At 38.4% G+C, this 22,266-nt stretch overlaps 1 protein-coding gene across 11 annotated transcripts in view; it reads right to left on the reverse strand.

Annotated features, from left to right (window-relative positions):
- The window catches only part of LOC103701502 (calcium-transporting ATPase 5, plasma membrane-type-like), a 58,138-nt gene that overhangs the window by 8,631 nt on the left and 27,241 nt on the right, over positions 1 to 22,266 (reverse strand). For 9 of the 11 annotated variants that reach the window (XR_015975415.2, XR_015975413.2, XR_015975414.2 and 6 more), the window contains 16 exons: positions 21,721 to 21,790; positions 11,945 to 12,015; positions 11,771 to 11,854; positions 11,608 to 11,685; positions 10,974 to 11,045; positions 8,770 to 8,853; positions 8,592 to 8,674; positions 8,398 to 8,506; positions 8,257 to 8,312; positions 8,051 to 8,093; positions 7,888 to 7,971; positions 7,154 to 7,291; positions 1,787 to 1,852; positions 1,608 to 1,706; positions 861 to 971; positions 621 to 788 (listed from right to left, as the gene is read on the reverse strand). Coding sequence is in view for 6 of the 11 variants with exons in the window: in XM_008783577.6 (XP_008781799.3) it covers positions 621 to 788; positions 861 to 971; positions 1,608 to 1,706; positions 1,787 to 1,852; positions 7,154 to 7,291; positions 7,888 to 7,971; positions 8,051 to 8,093; positions 8,257 to 8,312; positions 8,398 to 8,506; positions 8,592 to 8,674; positions 8,770 to 8,853; positions 10,974 to 11,045; positions 11,608 to 11,685; positions 11,771 to 11,854; positions 11,945 to 12,015; positions 21,721 to 21,790 (1,416 nt within the window). In the remaining 5 variants the exon portion in view is untranslated. The remainder of the gene's footprint in view (positions 1 to 620; positions 789 to 860; positions 972 to 1,607; positions 1,707 to 1,786; positions 1,853 to 7,153; positions 7,292 to 7,887; positions 7,972 to 8,050; positions 8,094 to 8,256; positions 8,313 to 8,397; positions 8,507 to 8,591; positions 8,675 to 8,769; positions 8,854 to 10,973; positions 11,046 to 11,607; positions 11,686 to 11,770; positions 11,855 to 11,944; positions 12,016 to 21,720; positions 21,791 to 22,266) is intronic. The other 2 variants (XM_088716201.2, XM_088716200.2) reach the window with 1 other exon arrangement.

The raw sequence follows: 22,266 nt of genomic DNA on the forward strand, positions 1-22,266 counted from the left end.
GTTAAAAAGAACTTGTAGTTTATGTATATAACAAAATTATCAAGAAGTATTGTATTAGGCCTACACAAACTCTATAACATTCACATTTTCCAATGCACTGTATAATTACTCGTTCCTTCTCCTTTCCATAGTAGAAGCAATAGTGACTATTTAGTCTCCAACAAATGAGTGAATGGAAAGCAAAAGACTTCATCAAGAGTCATCTAAGAACCTATATGAACGTTGAATAGAGGAAACTTCAGTAACCAACTAGATTACTGTCAGTCACATGTCTCACCAGTGACTTTAGTTATTTGCATGTCAAATTAGGGAACAACTGTAAAATTCACCAAGCATGTTAAAAAGAACTTGTAGTTTATGTATATAACAAAATTATCAAGAAGTATTGTATTAGGCCTAAACAAACTCTATAACATTCACATTTTCCAATGCACTGTATAATTACTCGTTCCTTCTCCTTTCCATGGTAGAAGCAATAGTGACTATTTAGTCTCCAACAAATGAGTGAATGGAAAGCAAAAGACTTCATCAAGAGTCATCTAAGAACCTATATGAACGTTGAATAGAGGAAACTTCAGTAACCAACTAGATTACTGTCAGTTACATGTCTCACCACATACCTTTATGCCCACGATACCAAGTAGAAACAGGTCATCCTCAGGCAACTGCCAGCTGTCTCTTTGTTCCTCATTTGGAACTTTTTCCAAGTCATATGGTTTGTAAGCAAAAGCAACACATCGAAGGCTAACTGCTGCCATATCTTCAATCGATTTCTTAAATGTGTCAGCCTGCAATAACATGATGGATCAGAAACTTCCTAATTAGTAAGGATGGATAAGTAAAGACATAAAGAGCTTTACCTTGTCTGAGGTCATTGGTTGCACCAAACCATCTGCATCAAGCCAGTGTGAGCATGTGGCTAGAACAATTTCAGCAGCGCCTTTCCAATGTACACGAACTTCAGAACCTCCCTGCCATTACAAGCAGACAAGAACCAAAATGCACAATCAAGATCATGATAATCCTACAGCATTGTTAAGAAAAATACTACAAAGGCATGAAAAGAGAAAGATATCAGATAATTAACACTGCATACATATGAGTACTACAGGAAGTTTATTTATTAAGTTACCAAGACTTTGTAATTGAAGCAAGCATTTTTGAGCTTTACATGTTACATAGATAAGTAGTTATTAAGGTCGGTGTATGTAATTAAAATTTACGTGCCCAGCAAACCAGCAATAGCCAAGAACAGATTTTTAACTAATACAATGTCTTAAAGGGCCATATGGCTTACAAAGATTGTTCTCTGGATAGGTTCTCACTACTTTATAGCTAACCAATTATACATGATCTAAAGAAACTGCTGCTAGAAGTACATAAGGTACATGGTCTGATAATTCATATAGCACAGAATTATGCAAAACTATTATCAAATCCATAGTGAACAAACCCATCCTTCAAAACCACATGTATTAGTTGCATTTGTATATCAAAATATAGAAAATGTAAAGCTTACAGAGAAAAGAAAGAAATTCTCAAGGTTAGTTCTTATTTTCAGCAAGTATACCAATATAGTTTCAAAAATAATTACAGTATGTGGTTACCACATGCACTGCAACAGCACCACGCTTTTTCTCAGAATTGAAGGGGAAGACATGAAGAATTGAAGATTTCGATCTTGCATCATCAAACTTCATGCCAAGCTATAGAAGATCATCAACATGATTAGAAATTAGAAAAGAAATAAGTTAAACAAAACAGCATAAACAACATGATTAAGTACCTTGACTGCCCAAGAAAGGATAGCCTTTTCAGTAGGTGACCCGGTAACCTCAATAGTCCCGCCACTCTATGAATATTAAAAGCTTTCAGTTTTTATAGAAGAGAAGAATAATTTTGTTTGTTTCACAGCACACAATATTTTAAAAAAATAGCCAAAGAAACTAAGTAAACACATAATATGAGATACTTAACATTCAAGCATTTAGGCAAATATTGAAGAGCTATTGAAGTGCTCACATGTAGACCAAGCATTACCAAGAAATGTTCCCAAAACATATATTTGTCACTAATACGACAAAATCTTCATGCACAAAGCCAGCAAAATAAAAAATATAAGAATTTTGCACGTACAATTGAACATAGTATGCGAAATGCAGGGTGCAATTTTCAACCATTAACATAGAAAAAGACTCCTAGGTACCTAGCAATTATTTCTAATTTTATATTACTAAAACAGAAACTCTTAGTATAGGACCCTTATTTAACTCCACTTCGATATCTTGACATAAGTACCACTTATGAGAGGTTCTGGCCAGAAATAACTATGCTCTTTCTTTTCTTTCAAGAAAAAAGTCCAGTGTTTGTTATTTCTTTTTCAATAGTAGCTTCGCCTCCTTTGTTTCCCCCTTTTTTTTTCTAAATTTTCATTCTATTATCTTTTTCATTCTTTTTCCCTCCATACATAGGGGGCATGATCTGATCGGGGAGAAAGAAGAATTCCCTCAACCCTTTCAACTCAAATCTCTCCAAAAATAATTAGAAAAAGGTGAAAAAAATTGCAAAAGTAGGGTTTGTCCCTTTTTTTCTTTCATTGATGATCCACACCTCATAAAATGAGATATATAGCCTCTATTTATAATACTAGTGAGGTTCTCCCTTTCACAATTTGGGTTAGTTTTCCCTCCTAATACGAATAGAACTAGATCTCCAAAAATAAATATGATTAATGGAAATATTAAAAAAAATAAAATTCTATAAGATGTAGATCTTGACTTCCATATCAACTTTGCCTTATGTCGCTCGGCCTAATTGTTCACGAAATGGAAGATAACATCCGGTCAAAGTCTTTCTCAAAAAAGAAAGTTTTGGTTTGACAGCGCCCATTTTGGGGTCCCAACAATAGAATTTCAGCCTGATTCAACCTATAGGAGTCGGCACAAAATTGTAAATCTCGAAAAGCTACCTGAATTCAAAAAAAAAATTTTAATCGGATATCGTACGACCAAGTTATGGTCTCCTGAAGTTTGCACACGATTTAGCTTCCGGATGTAGTGGATCTTGCTCCTAGATCCCGTCCAACCCTCCCCGTAATGGCCAAAATAGTCCTATAGAGTTTGGAACAAGGTCTATTGTACCGCCCAGTACGAAGCGTACCGTATTGTGCCATCAGTATGGAGCATATCGTACTGTACCATACCGTACTAAAAAAATGGGTACAAAACTTAATTTTAAATCGGTACAAGTCCCGTACCGAGACGTATCAACCTGTTCCGAGGTATACCGAGATGCATACCGACCCGTACCAAAGCGTACCGACCTATATTGAGGCATATCGTGATAAAAATTGAGAAAAGTGGTTAGAAAGCTATTTCGGTACATGATGCGTACCGTATCATACCGAATTGGTAAGGTACCGATATGATACTCGATACCGAGATTGCAGACTTTGGTCTAAGAATTCATCTAGATTAAGGCTTCTATTTTTTAGAAAATTTAGGTCCCACTAAATCAGAATTAAAGGTAGGGAATACCTGCTTCCCTATTTCATGGTTGAACCACTTGGAGATGGTTTCTACCCTTGCTCTTCTTTTCTCCCGGGTCTCAATGAACCACTTGCTCTACTCTCGCATCTGGACTATATGGTCGGGATGCTTCATGCCATCCTTCGTCGATGAAAACTACGGAGACTCCTCGATCTCAATCTCCATAGCTCGGTCAGTGGAACAAAGGGATGAGAGCTTGGCTTCTCATAAGTGGTATCGGGTTCTCGTACCATCATCACCAACTTATTGCAGGCAATAACAAGATGTTTTGCTTGGGTAGCAGTTTCAAGGTCAACGTTACCTTGTGATCTGAAGGCATTGAACATGAACTCTTACCTATTCTTTACGAACTGATACTTTCTCTGCCACCTATAGAAGACTACATCTCGATCCCAGAGGTACGAGCTCTCCAAGGATGATCTGACAAACATCCAAAGAAATTACTTCACAAGTTACCTCGTCAATATATCTCTCAATTATAACAAATTTGAAGGGATAGTTGTTAGTGATCTTCAACTCAACATCCTTTTGAATCCAGCCAACAGGATACAGACATGGATGAGGCTTGATCTGCAACCCCAATTCATCATAGATCTGACGACTAGAAAGGAAGTGGACATGAGACCAATGTCTGCCGAACCGGTACCGATAGGCGTATCGGTGGCCTACCGGATCGGTTAAGTACCGATTTGGGCCATACTGAACCGGTACCACTGGCTCGGTCTGGTTTCGGCTACCGCGTGGTCAAAAAGGCCACAGTGTAACTGAAGGTGTACCGGTGCGAACCGGTCCAGTTCGCACTGATACAAGGCGGTACCAGGCTTGTACCAGTGGAACTGCTCTAGTTCACACTGATATGCCCTCGTACCGCTCGATTCCAACCCCATAGGAGCCGAAACCGTTTTACACCGCACGTACCGAACCGGTCTGAACCAATCGGTACGGGCCGATTCAGCATACCATGCATGAGACCATTTATGAGAATAGTCATAGGATGATCTTTGATTTACTGGTGAGTCTCAATTTACGCATGCCATATAGGATAAGAACCGCAGTACATGAGCTGGTAGAGCTCGAGAGGATACAATTGAATATAGAAGACAAGTTCCTCAAGGTCGTGCAAGAAGACGATGCAGCTGTAAATGATCTTGCACGTGGAGTAAGATCCATAAACGTATCAAGTTCCAAATCGTATGCTAGATATGGTTCGTCTGAGGCATCGTCTCTCATTGGCTACTATCTTTTGCAGCCTAAAGCAACAGCTTTGGTGAGAGACTCAAGACTAGTTAGAGAGAAGGGTTGATGTTCCTCTTGATTATATTAATGATCTTGATATCTACGTGAAACAACGCTACTCAATGAGATTTTAGATGTCAGTATGTACATTGTACTTTAGATACATCTAATTGATTGTATTATTGTATGTTTTATAGTTCACTGATTGATTTACGGATATTTTATGTTCACTGATTGGTACATTTTGGTTTCAACGTAATGTTTATGCAAATAGCTAGGAGTAGCAAACCCAATGACACATTTATCAGATTTTTGACTCTCCAAGGTAGTATCATTTCAGACTAATGCCACAGTAAAGCAAAAAAATCACTCCAAAACATCAAAAACAATTATACTTGTACCGCAGTGATAAAACATTAAGAAACATCAAATTAGATTTAAAATCATTCAAAAAACAAAAGTAATTTGATTACTTTTCATAAATCTTAAAAAATTGAAAAAAATCAAAAAATGGTGAGCAGATTCGAAACCGGTAGCTGACTAGTATGGGTTTCCGTACCGGTTCAGCTAACCTTGGTTCATACCAAATTTTGCAACTTCTAGAAAATGAAAAAACAATCAATATCGACCGACAACCAATACGATACTATAGGTGTATATACTAGTACTAACTAGTATAGTTGGCACCTACAAGTACACTTGGTTCGACATCTCAACACCTATAGTGGTGGTAGTTTTGTGTCAGAATGGTACAACATCAATCATGTCTTCTTGCTATAATGGTTTTTGAAACATGGTTAGATGGCCTTGTGTGACTCTTGGATTTCCAACACCTACTGGCAACTTCAATGCTGAGTCCTTTGATGGCTTGGGTGCTTTCCAATAATTGGTCAATTAGTTGTTCAGCACCAAATGGTCAATGCCGTGCCACAAGGATATGGTTGATCCATGGGGCAATTGAGCTGTGTGGGATGGTGGTTCATTGGTTCCATGCGCATAAACATAATACAGGTGAGTAAGAGAATGGTCATTTAAGATGTTTAAGGTTGTTGATTATTTTGACGCACTAACATAGTGCATATGATAGGTTGTGCACATGAGAAGGGCCTTCAACTATACATGGATAAGATTAGAGAGTAGAAATAAGTTTCATTAATGATTCGAAATAGATTTGGACTAGAAATAACATTCAAACTGGCCTTAATATGAAAGCTTAGCAAATGAGGAACCATATAACCAATCCCAATAGTTGGCACAAAGCAGATAGCTATGATTATGGAAATAGAAGTTAACCAATACGAGAGAGTGGTCGACATCCAAGGGGGGGTAGGATTTGTTGTCTTTGAGCAAGGTGTGTGTGGTAGCCAACAATCAAGGCTACAAACAAGGAATGGGCCGAATATGCTTGAGGTGTTCCTAAGCAAACAAAAAAAAATGCTAATTGCATATGGATTAATTATTTTTGTGCTAAAAGCTTCACACTATTAGGTGTTTCGGGAAGCTTGCACCCGTCTACTCTAAATTCCAATTGTTGGAAACCCCTGCCTCCTATCCTTTCAACTGCTAGATTGAAGCTTTCCAACTAGCCAAGCACATGTGGAGAACATTAAATACTTGATGTGGCCATGAAAAAGAAGATTTGACTATGCTCATCAAGGAGAATTTCATTGTTACACCTGACAATTATGATCTGCCCTCCTCTTTATATATTTGCAGTCGACTTTTAAAGGTATATCTTGTCCACTAGCCCGACCCAAATAGGAAACAAAATATGACCTCTTCTAAACAAGGAACTGCTTCCATATAGTTACAAAGCAAATGCAGCAGATTCTATGGGGGTGCATGTGAGAAATCCTTGATCAGAATATATGATTATTTAGAACTTTGTATTAGCATAGCTTAACAAGTACCACTAAATTCAAAATGACCTTCATATGTGAGGGCATTTTTTGAGTTCAAAGGGCCGGACAGAGAAAATAAAAGACTCTGTCAGTTTGAAGCATCAAGGGAGGCCACTGATCCAACATCTTAAGATTTTTAAGTGATGGATTCCAATGTCCCAAGAAACTCAAGGATGGGGAATCAGTGGCTTACCGGGATCTCTCCACCAGTTTCTTCACATCCCCCTACTTAGTATTAGAGAGATTGGTTAAGCAATCAAATAAGCTTAAAAAGTACATGAGCACCTTGGAATCCAAAAGCCTGACACCATCTTTACTTTCATGACAAACAATTTTAGGTTACACATAAAATCACAAAGAAAAAAAAGTGCAGAAGTATGATCCAGAAATCGTTCATCTTCGTCATGGTCACAGATATAACAAATCAATTTGTGGTTAGAGAGGTTCAAATTAAAAAGACTAGTTTACCTCTGGCTCAAACACATTGCCAGTTGTATTCTGTGCAATTCCTTCAATTAAAAGAGATACTGCATTAGAAGGCATCGATTCAATATTGTCTGGAGGATCTATCTTCTTCCCACCAACGTATGCCACCACAATAGTCATCTAGAACATGAATTAAAAACATTTAGAGATTAAAAAATAAAAAAATTCAAATACTTTGGCAAAAGAAAATGGAAAAGTTCTACTTCTGCAAAATGAGCTCAGCATATTAAAAGAGAGAACTTAACACCCGGACTGTTTGTTGACTACCATTTTATGTGTAGCCAATACACACTTTGCATTTTATATTTAGCCCTGTATACAGTTAAGCCAGTGTCTTGCACATACTAAAGCCTGTTTTGCATACATTCACACCTGTTTCTGTACACTGTTATGTGCATATTAAATGTCAATTGAAATCAAGGGGCAGGAATAAAATTTAGTCAATAGGGAACAGTCATAAAATGGAAGGACAGTTTTTCACTTAACTCATTAAAAGCCAAACTACAACATCTACAATTTTTTACATCTACTTGTGACTGAACTTATTTCAAGGAGCAAGAATGAAATACAGTCAAAAGGAACTGGTTGTAAAATGGAAGGAGCAGGTGTCGTTCCCCTATGTAAAAGCCAAACAATAACAGTTACAAATTTCTGCATCTACTTTTGTGTGTGCATATAAAGTGCATATAAAGCAAACAATAACCATGACGGCATACCTGGTTCAGGGTCAAAGTTCCAGTCTTGTCACTGCAAATAGTCGTAGCTGACCCCATAGTTTCACATGCTGAAAGCCGACGCACCTGTAGCCCAATCATTTTAACACCATCAGAGATACATGTCGAGAAACATTTCTATTAAGGTCTTAAGAAAGATATGTACCAGAGCCTTGTCAGCCATCATCTTTCGCATTGAGTATGCCAGACTGAAATAATCAAAATAAATATCAGGGTATTGAAAAACAGGAAACTAAATAATCAATATCAGATAAAAAATAAATTACAGAATCTATGCATACTTACATCAAGGTAACAACTAAATAATCAATATCAGATAAAAAATAAATTACAGAAACTATGCATACTTACGTCAAAGTGACAGCCAATGGAAGCCCCTCAGGTACCGCAACAACCACAATAGTCACCTAGTTATATTTTGTTTTGGGGTGTAAGACCTTAGTAAAATTTATAAAAAAACAAATTGGCAAAATCTGAAGTATGAATACATACTGCAACTGTCAAGATCTTAATGGCTCCATTCACTGCAGACTTTACACTTGTCTGTCCCTTTATAAATTGCACAGAACCATCAGGGTTCTTGGTATGTCCAGTAAAGTATCTGAAAAAATATGTTTATAAAAGACAATACTGTAACTCTTGAAAATATAAAAATTGTAATAGTTTACATGATAGTTGTAACTTACCTGACTAAAAGGACTAAAAGAACCACAACAGCTACACTGAGCCCTACAATGCCAATGAAAGTAGCAACACCATTCAAGCGTACCTGTTGGAGAACAAGCCACCCATGAAAAGTCAAACATAGCATGTTGCTTAATGCAATACAATTCAAAAGATTTATCATCAAAATAAGAAACAAACCTGCAAAGGAGTTTCTTCACCAGTATCCTCTGAAATACTGGCCATCAACAACCCCCATTCAGTATTGATCCCAACAGCAGTTACCTGAACATAATTTAAATAAGCCACATAGGCAAGCAACTACCGAACCAATACAAAAAAAAAAAGAAAAAAAATAAAATTTTCCTATATAATTTTTCTAGCACTAACAAAATATCCTTATTTGTCTATTGTCACAGATAACCATGTTGGCTCCTAATCAAAGCCAAGTCCTCCGAAAATTAGTATTTGCATTTCTTCTTCTCTTTTCTGGTCATCTTTGACCCTTCAAAGTTCAAACTAAATCTCTATTCATCAAGATTATCTCTAGACTATGTTGAATCTTCTTTCCCCTTCAACATATAGATTGACATCTATCCAAGATCCACCGTACCGGTCGGCGTATCGGTGGCGGCCCGGACCGGTATGTACTGGTCCCGTACCGGTCTATACCAGTTCCATACCGATTCTCCAACGATAAGCTACTGGTACTGGATTCCACGCTGATCAGGTACCGATCCCAGGCCGGACCGGTACGAACCATCCCGTACCGGTCGGTACAGACCGGTATGGCAGACCATGCATCTATCTCTTGCGAATCTCATCCATTTGTCGAAGTACTCTCTCCATATCCTTTTTCACTTTTTTCTTTTTTTTAAATGATAAACACATGGGTACTAACAATATTATATTAATATCCATATTCATTCAAAACAAACATGGAGATAGAATTTTTTTGGTACCCAATTGAACTCCCCAACCTCCTCCGGTTCTTATGATTTTCTTTAAAGAAATACCCTATCTTTACATTCCTACGAATTAGTTTAATATTATTGTTCAATTATTTTTCTCCATCTTGCTAACATTAATCTGTCAAATGAGATACTAGAAGCCACTTAATGGCTACCTTTAGCCAAACTAACAAATATACCCACTTAATCCCCTACCATTTTTCCCTCTCTTTTGGTTACCATCTATCCTTCTTTCTCTTCCTCTACTTCCACAACCACCTTGTTCGCTCAGCCATCATTCTCTACATTACACCCCCCCCCCCCCCCCCCCAAAAAAAAAAAGTCCCCACATGGAATAGAGCCTTACCCTTCCCATTTCCTTCGAGGTCTGCCTCCAGAACCTTTGCTGCCATTGCTCTTGTATTCTTGAACTACAATTGCTGAATGTGGCAAACTGAGTTGATCACTTCCCTAGGCATTCTCATAAACCTAGGGTCTGTCCAGTTAAGCCGCAGCCATCCAAGCTGGAGCTTCAGTTAGACTTCAGCCAAGTTTGTGCCGTATTTGTATGGCACATTACCTCCCCCCCCCCCACCACACACACACACACACAAAGTCCCCACATGGAATAGAGCCTTACCCTTCCCATTTCCTTCGAGGTCTGCCTTCAGAACCTTTGCTGCCATTGCTCTTGTATTCTTGAACTACAATTGCTGAATGTGGCAAACTGAGTTGATCACTTCCCTAGGCGTTCTCATAAACCTAGGGTCTGTCCAGTTAAGCCGCAGCCATTCAAGCTGGAGCTTCAATTAGACTTTAGCCAAGTTTGTGCCATACAAATACTAAAGGGCGTGAACAAGGAACACTCAGACGTGCTCAATGGGGCAGGGAATGTCTCACTAGAGGGACCAATCCAACCACCATTCTTGTTGGCAATGCCTCAGGGTGGCATGTCTTGGATGCCAACATAAATTATGCTTAGCTGATGAAACATGTGGAGAAGCATGCTAGTTGAGGAACAGCAGCCTGCTTTTACTCTGTTGTTCTTTTCCTCCTCTGCACACCCATGTACACCGGAGAAGCTCCATCTCTTTATGCCTTGTCTTTTTACTAATAATGGAAATCCTTTTGGTTTGATGGGTGTTTTCCTTTCTTAATCTTAGGTTTTACTCAACATCTGTTGTGCCGGTACCAGGCCCCGTACCGATTGCCCAGCAGCGTAGGCCGGTACGGCCGGTGCTAGCCCAGTACTGACACAGTTCATACATTGCATGATGTCTATAAATTTCCTTCATATTAAGATTATTTCAACAATGAAAGCGGGCACAATTAATAGTCAAGATGTTGATAGCAAGAAAGTGTCAAGCCAAATGTTTAACACATAAAAGTCCAAGTTCATACACAGCTAGTGGAAACCTGTTTAGGTCATCAATCAATCCAAAAAAAAGCACTCACCAACATATTACCATAACCATCAGCAACTTTGCATCCAGACATCAAAAATGGCGCCTTCTGATCCTTATGGATCTACAAAAAGCATCATAAGACTTCAGCACATCTTACAAGTGTAACAAAAGGGCTCTTGGGGCCCTAGCATAATCACGAAAAGCAAAAGAGAGATTTACAAATTTAAATTTCATTTTAGATTGAGTGGAGAACTCCCAATAGCCATTCATAGACATGAAATTGAATATTTCAAATAAATAGTGAAGTTAAGAGGTTATATATGTAAAACTTTTATCTTTGTTAATGTTAAAACTAAAATGATGGGGCTTTTATCAACAATTTCTTACAAATATACAAACTAATAGTTTTCATGCAACATTCTAGAGAACGAAAAAATTCAGGGGACTTTGGCTTTTATAATTTGAACTTTGCAAGGCGTAAGCAAAAATCCCTTCACATGCTAAAAACATGGGGAAGTTTATATCACAAAATATTAAATTATAGGGGGTTCGATGTAAAAAAGGTTGAAAGAGTGCAAACATATGAAAACAAGCGAGTTTGGGTTTTATGGAAAATTAATTGTCACTATTTTAGATAAAACTAACATAATTACGATAGAGAAGAGAGAATGACAGAAACTCACAACTTTGCTCTCCCCAGTCATACTGGATTCATCAATTGCAAGAGAATGACCACTGATTAAAATGCCGTCTGCAGGGACCTGGAACACAGTTTGCAAATGGCTAGTTCACAATAAGTGCAGATCAAAAGATTAATTAAACCAGAGTTGCTCATTGCATGCCTACCTGATCGCCAATTTTGAGAGGAACAACATCGCCAACTACAAGATCATATATTGAGACCTCAATTCTCCTACCACCTCTAATTACCTGAATATCATGAAGTACAGATACAAGAAGGGAAATAAATAAAAGATTAAATAAAGGTCGAGCAACTTTCCCTGTGGTGGTATAACGCACCTCTAGATGTATGTTTTGCTTCTCCTCATTCAGATTTTGGAATTGGACTGATTGCCTATAATCGCTGATTGCTAACAGGAGGAAAAAAGAAAGAATTGAAGCAAATGTAAATAAATGCTGCTGGCCTAACAAGAAGAAATTTTCTTTGCTCAAAGAAACCTCTATTTACACGTTAAAAGAAAGAAAAATGAGATCTGAGAGAGGATGTGCAGAATTTTACACTAAATATGTTATGACAGAATTGTTTTTATAAATCCAAAGGTAATAAGCCAGGAGTAATACAAAGCCACTGAAAATTCACAATCACCAACTTTGGAAAGAAAAAAAATAGAAGCAGAGAACCATGCAATCCTCTCTCGATAGAGTGGCAACACTTCATCCCAAACGAATCCTCAAAATAATTTAAGCATGCATCCTACAAAGAAGTTGATGATGATATTCACTATGTGGTAACTATTATTTCTCTTAATATCAGATTTACTTTCCAATGATAGCATGAATTCTGTATGCATTATTCTCCTAAACACGGCTCAAATTGAATGATTGCAACTAAAAGGAAAAATGCAATAAAATCCTTGTGAACAAAAAAAGTCATTATTTCCCCTGATTGACCAAAATAGTCAAGGCCAACTACACACATTGACGCTAAAACTGGATACGACTGTACAAATATAAGTTGAAATCACTAACCAAGTACATAGAATAGCCCAAGCCCCCGTTTATTTCTCAATCATACTATGTATAAAATCAATAAAAAGATGCTAAAGACTTCATTTACATCCCTACCATTTGTATCAGCCTCCACTACTCAAAGTGGTTTCATTGCACAAATTGCAATTATCTATTTTGCTACCACAAATTGAAAAAATCATATATCAATTCTCATTCTCATCATTTCAACAATGATCTTTAATTACTAACTCTTAAGAATGTGAGCTTCCCTGTTGCATACTGGTATGTGGAATTCCCATGCATAAAAGCAAAAACAAATTGGATAACGATGCATCACAAGGACCAAGAAGCTTAAAGAATAGTCTCAAACAAGGTACATTGTACCATCTCAAACTAGACGATTCAGGGCATACAATACCGTGTAGTCCCCAAACTAGGACGGTTTGGCTGTTTGAAATGAAAAAAATGCTTGAACCGCTCTAAACCGATCGATTCGAAGAAATACTGGTGCAGACCGGGCGATTGCACCGGTTCTAGCCCGGGACAGAGCCCATTTTAGCATTCGGTCGCACCCCATGCACATCCTCACGTGTTGTGTGCTTGATTCTCCCCCTCCCACCTGCCGCATCACGCGCTTGCACCCCAAGCACGTCCTCACATGCCATGCGCGTGAATCCCCCCCTCCCCCATGTTGTGCATCCTTGCATGCCATGCGCATTGCACATCCTCGCGTGCCACATGCATAAGTCCCTTCCCCCTCACATGAAACCAATAATAGAGCCTGTGAACCTACAAGAGGTTCCCAACAACCGCAAACCCATTTTTTCAAGAAAACAAAAGGTAGCCCAAATCTAGGCCATTTCAGTGGATTCCTGCTTGGGATCTTGCTGAAATCAGGTTAAGCAGCTCCTCGTCACTTATTTTATGTTTTTTTAATTTTAAGGCCAAAAATTGGCTGAAAAGTGAAAAAATAGGGGGTCACCATGTTATAGTTTTGTATTTTGGTGTCATTTGATGATATGTTGTAGTTTTAGGGAAGATCTACACTATGAAACCAAGGTTATAATTTTTTATTGACTCTATAATTTTTAAATAAAAATATATTTTCATAATAAAAGATTAAAAGATAATATGAAGTTTTAAAAATCACTGCAAAATCAGAGCCTTTCTTAGGGGCATGAATCCTACTCTGAATAAAAATTTAATGCCATTTTATTGTGGTTTGGACATGATCACGTGAATAGTGACATAGGCCCAAATTTGAATAAAATCCACAAAAAGGTGGCCTTCCATGCATGTCCACTGGCTGAGAAAAATATATGTAGCATTCAGGATGGGATTCTATATAGATCTAATCTCAAAATAATTTTTTTTAAAATTATTTATATTTCATAATTATTTTAAGTAAAAAATTAATAGAAAATAAAAAATAATTTAAAAAATAATGAAAAAATTGGTACTGCATATAGGTAATTAGAAGTATTTTCTGAAGTAAAAACACATTTTTCACACCACACAAAAATTTCATAAATTTTCAAAAAATAATTAAATAACGATGAGCTGAGATAATAATAAATGCAACATCCCTATTATGATTCTGCATTTTTCTGAATTAAAATAAAATATCTAGATATTTTTAGTTAATTATTGAATACTTTAAAATTAATTAAAAATAGTTAATTAAGTGAAAAAGTATAAGAATTTAGTATTACACATAGTTAATTACCTAAATATCAATTAATGTAAAAATGTTTGACACGTGTTCAATTTGCTTGCAGAAAGAATCCATCTAGGAGAAAGGAGATGGAGCATGACATTGGCTAGGATCATAGAGTCATACTCTTGGGTCGATACCACCGAAGGTGCAAGTGGTGCGACACCGAGTTCAGAGGGGATAGGATAACCAAGCTGAAGCAGGATCTTGCTAATGGTTACCTCAATTTGTCAATGTGTTGAAAATGCTCCTACGAGGTCCGACAGTTAATGAAGAAGCACTTCACTAATTTCAAAGCAGTAAAAGATAAAGCTACCCAGAGAGAGCACTAGTGGATCGTCGAGCAGTAGAGCTACCTTCCTACCACTTCAGGTATCAGATGAAAGCTCTATTCTAGTTGATGAGGAGATAGATCGAGGCTACCATCTCGATGTATGTCCAATGGTAGTAGCAAAAGGTGGTCATGCCTATGGCTTGATTGGGACCCTTATAGAACGAGTCGGGCTCTGGTTTTGGGACCGACGGGGTAGAGAGAGTTTAGGAGGGCCTTGATCAGGAAGACTGTCAGCAGAGGTGGGAGGGGCATACCATCTATGCTAGGAGCATTTGGTAGCAGGGACCACAAGAAGTCCTCCGAAAAGATACCACCACGGGCCACTATCCACGATTTTGATCCACATGCCTTCCCTATTAGGGATGCAAAGCAGCAAGGGATTGATACCATACTGGTGAAGGATAAAAAGAAACACATGCGTAGAGCAATTGCATTCAGGTTCTACTTCAGCCACATTCCAACTGACACGACATGCCATATACTATCGGACAACCATCACCTCATATAGAGAGCAGAACAAGGTGTGGATCCTCCAGAACCAAAGGATATGCTGAGCTCGTTAACAACAACGAGGAGCTCGAGAACTGGATAACATCATATAAAAGCAAGATGGGCACCTATGGACTGATAGTGATGTGTGATAGGTGGACGAGTCCCAAGAGGTGAAGCATCATCAAATTTCTAACATATTATGACATAAAGACCCTCCACAAATCAGTTGACGCTTCAGATAACGTGCCGATGCACAGTACATTTTGAAACTAATGGAGGACGTGATAGATCATGTGGGAGAGCAGAACATCACGCCGATGGTCACTGATAATAGGCCACAGTATTAAGGCTACATCAGATGTTTGTTAGTGCTAAGTGGCAGCAGAGTGGATATGCTTGGGTCGGCACTGAGGGGAGCCACTTGAAGACTGGGTTGAGCCCCTTGCATACAAAGATCGTCAATGTCTACGAAAGACATCGCCACTCTACAAGATTTTAAATGTCGGTATATATTTAAATTAACTTTATTTTCATGTTTTATTGATTCTCTTTATGAATATAATGATTTATGTACATTAATTATATTTATCATTGAAATTATAGTCATTTTATAAACAAAAATTTGCAAAAAAAATAATGAATTGAAAAACATCAAAAACATCAAACTAATATTTAAATCACTTAAAAATAAAAATCTTCATAAAACATCATAAAATCTTAAAAAAGTTCATAAAAGATCATTATATATCAAAAATATTTAAAAATAAAATCGGCACGCCAGGGCGTACCAATATTCGGTACCAATGGCTAACCAGCACGGAGCACGATACCAATTCAAACCACCTTGGTCTCAAACTGTGGAAGACATTTTTTAAAGGAGCACTAAGAAAAATTCACATGACATGTTGAAGGTTAGGAGAATTTAATGGTGGAGGTTAGATGTTTAGTTGAAAAAAAGAAAGAGTGTACAAACATTAGGTAGTTAAAGAATCAACAGCAACGGTCAGCAAGACAATAGGTCCGCCGTACCGATTATACCGACGTACCGGTGCTACCGAATCGAACCGGTACTGTACCGGCAAAGACCAAGAAAAATACCGCGCGGACGCGTTAAATGCCACAGTGGCATTGAATATCCCGCGCGAGGCCCACGTGCGCCCACGCGAACGTGGGGAACCGCGCGCGGGCGCGAGGGCGCCAGCACTTGGGCCGGTGCGAACTGCCATGGTTCGCATCGGTACTGGCTTGTATTGTGCGAACTGGGCCGATTTGCACCGGCACCAGCTTGTAGCGGTAAGAACCAGCCTGGTTCACACCGGTACACATCAAAAATTAGTCGATTCCGGCCCAGTGAGCATCGATACCGGTACAATACGCGCTGAACCGGCCGATTCGGGCCGGATCAGCAGACCTTGCTATAGATCTCCTATAGGTATGAAATAAGTCCTTCAAAAAAGATATTAAACTTCTTATATGTGAACTATAGTCATAAGTTCAGCATTCAGGAATAATTTGGCAAGGTGAAGTTTAAATTAGGGAAAAATAGGCTAAAATTTTGAGTACTTTAAAAACAAAAAATAAAAATTAAAAAAATAAAATATTCAAGAGATAGGTAAATGAGATGAGATGCAGTGATGAGAGGGTGAGTATAAGAACAAGATTTGGGAAAGGAAACAAGACAGAACATGAGAGAAGAAATCTACCTATTACCCGACCATTAAGTTTCCCTTGTTGGGTGGCGTGGATTACTTTTTAGTATTCTAAAATCTAAAGTAAGATCCCCAAATGGCCCAGACACCTATTTCCAACGTACGCCCTACGCATTAATGCTTCGTCGCCTCAAAAATTCCATGTGTTACCAAAAAGCCGTGGACTCTGTTGGCAGCTAGCACAAATCTTAAATTCTTTATGCAAGTTAGAAATGAGGCAGCCAATGATTTGCTGACGTGGGAATTATTTGTAAATATCATGAATTTCGTGATATATTCATGGAGCACTCCTGAATCAGCAAATTATTTGCTGAATTGTTCAGAAAAGCTGCCAGCCATGAATTATTCAGCATTTTTTTTCCTAAGAAGTTCCACAAATTTTGTGATTATGGTTTGAACTTTGAAGCATGTACATGAATACATGCAAAAAGACTTTTGTACATAATGGTGATCCTAATTGGAAAAAGTCTTTTGCTTTATGTTTCTGATGAATTACATATAATTTCCTAATTGGAGAAAGTCTTTTGCTTTACATATAATTGAATCATCAACCAACCAAAACAACGAATGAATCAGCAAGAATAATTAGGGCTGCCAAGTAGCACTCAAGAAGCACAAAAATGTTTGAAATATGTATCATTTTGATATAGGAGAATCACCAAATTCAATGTGGACCACTTTGGTCACTACAAGCAAGGCTAGATAGGGTTCAGGAGTGCGATCTGCCATATCAGAAAGTCGAGTCGCAGGCAAACTTCAGGAGGCCATAATTTGGTCATATGGTGGCCGATTGAGATGATCTTTTTTTTTTGAAATTGGGTATTTTTTTGAGATCTAAAACTTTGAGCCAACCTCCTAGGAGGTTGAATCGGGCCGAAATTCTATTGTTTAGGCCCTAAAACACAGACTGGTCAAACCAAAAGTTTCCTTTTTTGAGGAAGACTTTGACTGAGCATAGCTCTGCATCCGATAAGAATTCGGCAGAGCAACAGAAGGCAGAGCTGATGTAGAAGTCGAGATCTACCTAATCGAAATTTTTAACTTTTTTATACTAGAGATGTCAATTTAAGAAAAAAGAGTCTTACTATGATTAAGAAGAGGAATCCGACCCAAATTGTGTTAGGACGGACCTCACATTATAAATAGAGGTTAAGTACCTCATTTTTTTAATGATTAATGAAAGAAAAGAAAACTTAAAGCCCTACTTTTGAGATTCCTCCATCTTTTTGTACTTATCTTCTGAGAGATTCGAGTTGAGCGGGTTAAAGAAAATTTTCCTTCGAATCAAGTTGGTATCAGAGCTTCGAACCTTTATATCTGTGGGGGTCTCTGTTCATGATCCAGATGCGTGAACAATACAAGCAATCAGAAGAAGAGCTATCCGTGCTTCAAGAACATCGAAGGACAAAGGCGAGTATGGCTGCTAATTCTTCCTCGATGGGTAATGATGAGATGAAGGAATGTCTCGTACAACTAAAGAAGAAAATTGTCTAACTCACCGAGATTATCTCTAGATTGATGATACCTTCAGCACAAGCACCAGCAACTCCTGTTGCGAAGCTGTCTCCTACGGCTCGAGATAAAGAACCACAATCCAGTGAGGAGGATGAAGATGAGCGACCTATGGGTATGAAAAATCACTCTTCAACCTCTAAAGTTGAGGCTCGAATCGAGATCCCTATATATGACAGGATTATTGATGTGGAAAAGCTAGATAACTGGCCAGACTAATTAGAGACATTTTTTACTATCTATGGATACTGCAGTATCCAAAAGATGGCTTTCGCTTGTCTCAAGCTTTCTAGTCATACTCTTAACTAGTAAAACTCACACATGAGCAATAATGATGTTTTGAATTTGACATAGAACAAATTCAAGAGCCAAATCAAGAAGCAATTCTACCCAATCAGCTAGGAGGAGGATTGGTGGATCAAGTGGCAGTACCTACGACAGAAGTATGATTAGCCTATCCAGGACTACACCAAGTTCCATGAGCAAGCAATCTTTCTCAGAATCTCCAACGACGATCATGCAGTCTTCATGAAATACATCGGAGGTCTCCACGAGAGCATCCAAAAGGAGTTGAAACTCTTTAAAGTTGAAGACATTAGAGAAGCCAGCGTGAAGACCATGGGATTGAGGAGAAAAATCGAATCGGCCTAGAAAAGGTAAAAAGAGTGACAAGTTTAAGAAAGGCGGCGAAAAATCAAGCCAAAACGGGGAGCAAGGTAAGAAGCAAGCCAACATGACTCAGAAATTACTGCAATCATTGTGACCTCCGTGGACACACTAAAGAGAAGTATTGGAAACTTCATCCCGACCTGCGGCCGAAGAGGAAGACGTAGAAAGAAGAGGATTCCAAGAAGAAGAAAAAGGCAGTTTTTAATGCTGTAGAAGTTGAACTGCCTGAGCTTGAGCAAGCAGACTCCAAATTGAGCCTGATGGCGAGAAAACCTGAGACAGCTACTGAAGCAGATTTAAAGGTGTGGGAGAAACTCTTCCACCTAAAGATCCAGGTAAAGCAGAGTATCATTGATGCTATTGTAGATCCTAAAAGCCAAAAGAACCTCATCTCTGAAAATTTGGTTCGTGAGTTGGGGTTGCAGACTAAGCCTCATCCACATCCCTACCCTCTTGGTTGGATTCAAAAGGACGTTGAATTAAAGATCACTAAGCAGTGTACTTTCAAATTCGCTATAACCGAGAGGTACATTGACGAGGTAACTTGTAAAGTAGTTTCTTTGGATATTTGCCAAGTTATCTTTGGGATCGAGATACAATCTTCTACCGGCATCTGAAGAAGTATCGGTCCGTGAAGGATGGAAAGGAGTTTATGATCAACATCTCCAAAACACAAGAAAACCTAGACCTTGCAATTGCTGCCCAAGTGAAGCAACTTGTTAATGCCTGCAATAAGTTTGCGATGATACAAAAATCTGATACTACTTAGGCGAAGCTCTCGTTCTTTGGTTCCTTAATCGATCTACCGAGATCAACATCGAGGAGTCGTCATCGACGAGGAAGGATAGCAAGGAGTGTCCCTACCACAAAGTCTAGATGCAGGAGCAGATCAAGTGATTCGTTGAGACTCGAGAGTAAAGAAGAGCAAGGCTAGAAACCATCTCCAAGCAAAGCTAGAAGGTTCAACCGCAAGATGGGGAAGCAAGGCATTCCACCTTTAGTTCTAATTTAGTAGGAGCTAAATCTCCTAAACAACGAGAGCCCTAATCTAGGAGGATCACCAGACGCAATGTGGACTATTTTGGCCACTACAAGCAGGGCTAGACAGGGTTCAGGAGCGAGATCCGCCACATCGGAAAGCCGAATCACAAGCCAAACTTCAGGATGGCATAATTTGGTCATACGATGCCCTATTGAGATGGTCTTTTTTTTTTAAATTAGGTATCTTTTCAAGATTTATAACATTGGCCCAACTTTCTAGAAGGTTAAATGGGGTCGAAATTCTATCATTTAGCTTCCGAAATTAGCTGGTCAAACCAAAAATTTTCTTTTCGGATAAGACTTTGACCGCACGTAGCTCTCTATTTGATAAAAACTCGGTGCAGCGATAGAAGGCAAGTTAGTGTAGAAGTCGAGATTTACCTCCTTGAGATTTTTAGCTTTTTTTACTAAAAGTGTCTATTTAAGAAAATAGTCTTACTAGAATTAGGAAGAGAAATCTCACCCAAATTGAGTTAGGACGAACCTCATTATAAATAGAGGCTATGTACCTCATTTTCTCAATGATTAATGAAAGAAAAGGATATTTAAGGTCCCACATTCGAGATTCTTCCATCTTCTTCTAGCTATCTTCTGAGAGATTCGAGTTGAGCGGGCTGAAGAAAATGTTCCTTCTCCCCGGTGGGATCACATTTTGGGGTGCCTCAGCAAAAAATCTAAAGCTGCTAAGCATTGTGATGAAGATCCAGATGGCTGATTTTGAGATCATGCGTGAAGGAAATGCCATCTGAGTGTCCGACCCTCAACCTTGTGGTTAGATAGCATATGATGCAGCTAGGATTGATCCACATCGTCCGATCATTTAACTCTATATATACCTATCTATCTACTTCCCATCATTTTATTTTTTCCTCCTGCTGCCATGTTTGAACTGAAACCCCACAACCACCCAGAAGCCTACTTCCTAATCCCTACGCTAAGTTTCTACAAGAATCCTCTCAGCACAGTGCTGGCTGAAACTGTAGCAAACCCCATTCTCATCCAACCCCTGCCCCACCCTAAATATTTACCTTTAAACCTGAAATACTAAGCCTTCCACTTAGCATCCTATATACCTATCTAAGCCACACCCACACGCCTTGATTGTAGGCTTTCCAAGAGCACCAGAAACCAGATCTGATGGTGAAGATGAACAAAGGATAAATTGGTGCAAAACCAGGTTATTCATGTGCATGGACAGCTAGTTTGGAGGAGGCAACGTATTGTCATGTGAAAGATTTCTTTCTGGGCTGCTTCCAGGTGAATTTGATAGCTTATCTTGTGGGAGCACTAGTACATCACTGTTAATAAATATGTTATTTTCAGCATGCTAGCTAATTTCTAGCCAACAACCCATCTTGCTGTCCTAGTAATTTGAAACCTCGAACCAATTCCCAAAAGGCTTGTTTGCTGTCCTACATCACATTGGATACCATTACTTTCCGTCTTCGTTTAATTACATGGTATCAAATTTCAAATAACAGCTCTAGCTCATCCTACCCTACAAGGATTACATATATCTAGTGATAACCTAGCTGCAAAATGGCTAGATGGTTTAAACTGAAATAAAGCACTAGTTTATACTGAAACAAGGTAACTGGTGTTACAATAACTTGATGAATGAAAAATCAGATACCTGTAACAAGTATGACAAGAATAACAGCAAAGGCAATGCTTCCACCATCATACCATCCTTCTTTAACACCCTAAAATAAAATAGACAGAACAAGGAGACAGTTAGGAGAAAAAAGCCAAAAAGCTACATAGACTATGAAGAATCTATACAGAAATGCCCCCATTATAAATAAGAATGATAGTGGGAATGTCTCAAGCAACATGACAATAGACTGGCATGGCATGAAACAAAAAATATAGAGGAACTCAGATATTTAAAAGAAGTTCTGGAAAATTTTGCCAAAAAAAACTCCAAGAGAAATACCACATAATCCAAGACAATTAACATTATCAATCAAATGCTGACCAGATTTTGGTCTGGTTAAGCATGCACTAGTCCAAACTTCATTAAAGAACTATCAGAGGCATTCAAATCTAAGCAAGTCAAGTAGCTCATATAACTTAATTTCATAATTGCACTTCAAAAGTGGCATTGGTCAGAAAGTCAGGTCAGATGGAGTGATTATGTTTAAATTCTTTTCACCATGTCTTTTCACAATTGCCTGTG

The sequence above is a fragment of the Phoenix dactylifera genome, chromosome 2 (assembly GCF_051530095.1).
Source record: "Phoenix dactylifera cultivar Ajwa chromosome 2, Ajwa_hap1_PhDact_Kaust_v1.1, whole genome shotgun sequence".
Lineage (NCBI taxonomy): Eukaryota > Viridiplantae > Streptophyta > Magnoliopsida > Arecales > Arecaceae > Phoenix > Phoenix dactylifera.